The sequence below is a fragment of the Ixodes scapularis genome, unplaced genomic scaffold, assembly GCF_016920785.2.
Source record: "Ixodes scapularis isolate PalLabHiFi unplaced genomic scaffold, ASM1692078v2 PGA_scaffold0__279_contigs__length_252992795, whole genome shotgun sequence".
NCBI classification, from domain to species: Eukaryota; Metazoa; Arthropoda; class Arachnida; order Ixodida; family Ixodidae; genus Ixodes; species Ixodes scapularis.
In genome coordinates, this window is record NW_024609835.1 from 71,356,092 (window position 1) to 71,362,296 (window position 6,205).

The following is a 6,205-nucleotide window of genomic DNA, read 5'->3' on the forward strand; positions in this document are numbered from 1 at the left end:
GTGCAAATTACATTTAAATATTTATATCTATAGTCGCGGTGGAGTGGCAATGTTTGAGCCACCGAGCTTGTTACACTGCTATTCATAGCGGTTGTGCACTGTTAACAAGTCCCGTGTATTTGACGAATATTTGGGGTGAAAAACACGCCATTTACACAAATTACCATAAATTTACACGATGAGTAACGGATAATTCGTTCAGAAATCATGCGAGGTTGTAAAAAATGTGTTTTGGTTCGGTCATACACGCATAACCGTGTAGCCGACCTCGATAACTCGCATCGGCCCCGGCGACGATCGCGGCATTGCCGGCTATCGAAGCACCGGAATGCTTGGGGACACACTTAGAAAGGACCGTCGACAAATGCCGCGGAAAGAAACATGTCTCGGAGACAGATATGCACCAAAAGCAATTGCGCCATGTCACAGGACGTTGACGAAACCCGCGCTCACCGTGCTCGGCGCCATTTTCTGGTCGATGGCAATGCGGCTTTCCTCATGTTGCCCATGTTTGTATTTAGTTTAGGGGTCTTTAGAATAGTTTCTTACACACCACAAATAAAGTCATGGGTCTAATTATTCGTTCCAAACAGTTAAAATGGATATAAAACGCGTGTCCTCGATGTGAACACGTGACATTGCAGTTGGTTTTGTTTTTTCTTCAACCTTCAACCTTCAACTGCAAGCGATCTGGCCACGGCGCAAGCGCAACGCCGGTGTACGCTAGATGCAAGAGCCGGTTGGCTTTTGTTGTTTTCGTTTGACCGGAGAAAATCTGGTGTTGTGTTCTGCTATTTCTCTTTCACTTCTTCTTCTATGTATTGCCCTACCTATCTCACTTTAAGAATCCTATCCTCTTTCTTCTCTTCTCTTCTATGACATAAAAGCAGTTCATCACGAGGCACCGGACGAGATGGTCGTTCTTTCATAGCGGTACGCTTGCTGCTGAATTCTACATTATGGCGACGAGGATCTACGTGAGTTCTGCGCTGGACTGGGCTTCAGCGAGGACATGCGGGGAATGCTGATCGCCGAATGGGCAATTTCTTGCGTGTCCCGGCAAAACCTTCCCCAGAACTGATCCAGCAACAAGATGGCGACTACATCGAACGGCATCACTGAGTGCTGAGAAGCCATCTTGGAGCAGTTATGGCCTCGGGCGGCAAGCTACCCCCAGAGTTCTTAGTCAAGCTGGGACCTCCGCCCATTCCATGGGAGCGATGGATCAAGATGTTTGAGCGTTATTTGCTGGCAACTGGCGCTCAAGAGTTTGGTGCAGAACGCCGTCGGGCAATGCTGCTCAACTGTCTCGGAGAGGCCGGCCAGCAGATTTACGACGCTCTACCAACGCCTGAGCCTGCTGTTGAGGAAGCGCTAGCACCGCTGGCAGCAGCAGGTGGCGAACAAGTTGTGGGAGCTCCCCTTGATGTCTACGAGGAAACAGTTAAGTTACTGGAGGCTGAATTTACACAGCCAGTCAATGTGACGCTCCAGGAGCTCCAGTTTCATCTACGAAGACAGAAAGAAGGCGAGTCCCTTCGCGATTTTCTGTCGGCTCTACGGACGTTAGCCGCCAACGCTAATTTTGGAAGCCGTACTCAAGACCGTATCCGGAAACAGTTCATGATTGGAGTGGCTTCAACTGAAATTCAGGAACGGATGGTCCTCGATGCAGCTCTCCCGTTCGACGTTGTTATGCATACCGTCATGAACCTGGAAAGATCACGTCGAGAGGTTCGAGAGTGGGCTGGCGTCGCTGCACCGAGCGAGCAGACCTGTCAAGTGACGCACTCATCAGACTCGTCAGCCTCGAGACAACCCAGGGAGAGACAGTCCGGGCGACGTGAAGGGCATGCTTCCAGAACGCCATTCAAGCAGCCTGCCCGTCAGCATAGTTCTTCACAACGGATATGCTATGAGACATCGCCGCCACCTCCACGGAGGTCATCATCCCAGAGGGTTGCGAGACAACGTCCTGCCTCGAGAGACGCGTGTGCGACCTGCGGGGGAAGCGGCCGAGATTCGTTCTCCAGCCATCAGCAACCACGACCTGGACAGTCGTCGGACCGCCGTCAGGACCCCGCGGCACAGTCAATTCGCTCAAGGCCAGGCTGGCAAGGGCGGCAGCATTCAAGGCGACATGACAATTTTCGCCACACACGTACTTGTGCCAACTGCGGACATGGTCCTCATCGATGGCAGAGCTACGACACCTGCCCCGCAAGAAACCTTTATTGCTACAACTGTGGTCGCAGGGGTCACCTTGGCCGCGTATGCAGAAGCGTACGTCGGGACTACCAGCGATCGCGATACAAGCAAGTGGAGCAGGTGCTCTCAGATTATGATGACTACGACGACGACGATGATTCTGAGATCGTATGCCACATAACAGAATCATCAACTAAAAAAGTCTTGATTACCGCCAAAGTCTTTGGAACGCCGATACAGTTCCTGCTCGACACCGGGTCATCCGTCTCAATAATGGAAAAAGCCACGTTCATGCAATGGTTTGCGCGAGATGCACTCGTCATACCACCACCGGTGACGCTACTGAATTATTCGCGCCAGCCCATTAATATCATGGGAGCCTTCAAGGCAATGGTGGTATTCAAGCAGCGTCGCTCGCAAGTACTATTCTACATTGCAGACCAAGGCACATCATTGTTAGGCATGGACGCCGTCGTGGCACTCGACATCAAAATGAGCGGAGCAACGCGGACTTGTTTCTATACTGCGACCAGTGACACCGGTGAGGCTTCTACAAGTGCGGCAGAACAACCGTCAACGTCGTCACAATTACCTACATTGTCAGCCAAGTCGACGGTAGCAAATTCAGCCGCGACCTCTCAGCTGCACGACTCGTCAGCTGCACTGGAGGAACAGTGGACTGAACGTCTTCTGCCACCAGCAAAGGCAAGTCGGACTCTACCAACTGCCTTAGCGAAGCCTGTGTCTTCCATTCCTAGACTTCCATCATCTCTGACACACTTCGATCATCTTTTCACTCCAGGACTAGGCCGAGTCAAGGGAGTCACCTGTAAGATAAAGGTCCGTTCCTCTGTCACTCCTGTTAAACATCGTATGAGACGTATTCCTCAAGCTGCTCGACAACAAGTTTCTGACGAGATTAAACGTCTTGAGGAAGCTGGAGTAATCGAACGCATTAATGCCTCAGAATGGGTGTCACCGATAGTAGTCATCCAGAAGAAGGACGGCAGTATCCGCATGTGTGTTGACCTTCGTGAAGCGAACAAAGCGGTCGTAATCGACAGCTACCAGCTTCCACACATTGAAGAGTTGCTCAACGCCCTACATGGAGCGCAGCGTTTTTCCAAATTAGATCTCGCTGCCGCATACCATCAAGTCCCATTACACCCGGATAGTCGGGATTTGACAGCGTTTATTACGCATGAAGGACTGTTTCGCTTTAAGCGAGTGTGTTTTGGATTAGCCTCAGCGCCAGCCACATTTCAGCAGATGATGGCGAAGATATTACAGGGCTGCAAAGGAGTGCTTTTCTACCTCGATGATGTGGTTGTCTACGGTAAGAACCAGCAGGAGCACCTGGAACGCCTGAAAGAAGTGCTCGTGCGCATATCTGAGGCTGGTATGAAACTCAACAACAAATGCGTGTTTGACGTAGGAGAAATTTCGTTCTTGGGGCACAAAGTTAGTGCTGCGGGGATTTCACCCCTTCAAAACAAAGTCGACGCTATTCGTGCGGCACCCATTCCCACGGACCAAAAGCAGTTGCGGTCATTCCTAGGAATGGTTAAATATTATTCACGCTTTATACCGCGCCTGGCTTCTGAAGTGGAACCGCTTCGAACGTACTTGAGGAAGGACACCCCGTTCATCTGGGACCAGGCAGCAGATCGAAGTTTCAATCGGGTGAAAACGCTGCTGTCCTCTGCAAGAACGTTAAAGATGTTTGACCCAGAGCTGCCTATCATCGTAGCTACGGATGCTTCAGCTTATGGAATTGGAGCAGTGTTGCAGCAGCTTCACGGACAAGACATTCACCCAATTGCTTTCGCATCACGAACGCTGACTGCCGCAGAAAGGAAGTACTCTTCGGGTGAACGAGAGGCCCTTGCGTGTCTGTGGGCCTGTGAAAAATGGCACACATATCTCTGGGGTCGCCAATTCACTCTGCGCACAGACCATCAAGCTCTCGTCGCTCTTTTGGCCACAAGAGGGACCGGACATCGCCCACTCCGGATCACTCGGTGGTCGACCCGGTTGCTGAACTATAACTTTCAAGTACAGTACCAGCGTGGCGCAGAGAATCAAGTAGCTGACGCTCTCTCCAGACTTCCGGTACCGGAAGATGAGGGAGGGACAGCATTTGACGAGCAGATTGTGTCTTTCACCGCTCTGAACGACGAATGCATATCAAAAGCTCAACTCCAACAGGAAACGGCGGATGACCCCCAGCTGACTGTAGTGATGTCTTATGTCATGTCGGAATGGCCACCATCTAGGGCGTTGTCTTCCGACGAAGCCATCTTCCACGCCACTAAAGAGACACTCTCTGTACACGACGGTCTCCTGCTGCGCGGGGAACAGTTCGTCGTTCCTACCAGTATGAGAAATGCTCTCATCGGCCGAGCACACGAGGGCCACCCTGGCATCGTCAGGACGCAGACTCGCCTTCGCGAACTATATTGGTGGCCCCGCATGAATGCGGAGGTGAAAATGGCAGTCCAAGCCTGCGGTGTTTGTAGCTCGGCTGACAAGAGTGCAAAGACATCGCTGACACCTTTGCAACCCGTGCCCTTGCCAGAGCGACCATGGTCAAAGCTCGGCATCGACATCGTTGGCCCATTTGAAGCTTCGCCACCAGCGTATCGGTACTGCATCACGCTCGTGGATTATTTTTCAAAGTGGCCTGAAGTCCATTTTTGCTCCAACGTCACGACAAGCACGGTGACCGGTTTCCTGAAGCTCGTCTTTTCTCGGGAAGGATACCCCGACACCATTGTGTCTGACAATGGACCTCAATTTTCTTCTGCAGAATTCGAGAGCTTCCTGGCTAAGCGAGGTATTAACCATCACCTGGTCTCTGTGTATTATCCACAAGCGAACGGGCAAGTAGAACGATTTAATCGTACCTTCAAGTCGTTCTTACAGTGTGCTGCACTAGAGAAGCGTCCAATCCACTCTGCCGTTCTGGATTACTTGTGCGTGTATCGTTGTACGCCGCACGCAACGACAGAACTGTCTCCTGCGGTTCTGCTACATGGACGCAAGCCACGCAACCGGCTTCACATCATTGGCCTTTCTCCATCGCAGTTCTTGAAGAACCCATTTGAGGAGCTGCAGCGTCTGCGGTGCCGAGTGCAGCGGGGACAAGAGCACAGCAAGCGCTACACAGACAGACGGCGAGCTGCCAAAGTTCCGACATTCCAGGTCGGCGGATGGGTGCGCGTCAGGAAGCCAGGAAAGGTAAAGAAGGGAGACCAAGCTTTTGGTCCGGCAATGAAAATTGTGGAGCGTGTCGGTCGATGGACCTTCAAGCTTCAGGACGGTCGGATCTGGAACGCCTCCAAGCTTACAGCGGCAACGGCTCCACCTGGCCCAGATAACGTTGAGAAGTCGTCGCAAGCAACGACACAGTCTTTTGAGCGCCTTCGTACACAGGGAATTCTCAGAAAGACCTCTAGAAGCCAGCGTCCTCATCATGAGTGGCGGCCAAACAGATTAAAGCAGGCTACTCAGTGGCAGCAGCAGCAGCTAAGGCCACATACGCCTCCGCCTTTTCCACCTCCACGGGGACAAGATGAGGATGGAGACGAAGCGTGCCCAGGTAGTCCAACCGGTCTTTTTGACTCTCGACAGGGTGCCGTGACGGTGCCACCAAGTACACACCAAAGAGTGAGGTTGCCACCGGAAATTCCCGTTCCCTCAGTGGATGCTACAATTCCCCCAGTGCCAGTTTCCGTTCCCCCAGTGGAGGAGCTTCGGCGATCGACCCGAACTCGCCGACCACCGGTTCGGTTTAGAGATCTGAGTCTCTGACCCGCGGTGACAGACGTGACAGTTGACTATATTTGTCTTGGGGCGAAGAGAAGTTTACATATTTCTTTAACGCTTATTATCCGAAGTGCAATTTATTGCTGGAATTCTGTAAATAACTTGCCGTAGTTTTGTAAATAAGTTGCTGGAATTCTGTAAATAACTTGCCGTAGTTTCGTAAATAACT

At 51.7% G+C, this 6,205-nt stretch overlaps 1 protein-coding gene across 1 annotated transcript; it reads left to right on the forward strand.

Annotated features, from left to right (window-relative positions):
- The first annotated feature begins 1,207 nt into the window (after window positions 1-1,207).
- LOC115311280 lies at window positions 1,208-6,005 on the forward strand. Its single transcript, XM_040211750.3, has 2 exons — window positions 1,208-2,749; window positions 5,842-6,005. Exons 1-2 carry the CDS (start codon window positions 1,231-1,233, stop codon window positions 6,003-6,005), a joined length of 1,683 nt encoding a protein of 560 aa, XP_040067684.1. The 5' UTR covers window positions 1,208-1,230.
- Window positions 6,006-6,205: the final 200 nt, after the last annotated feature.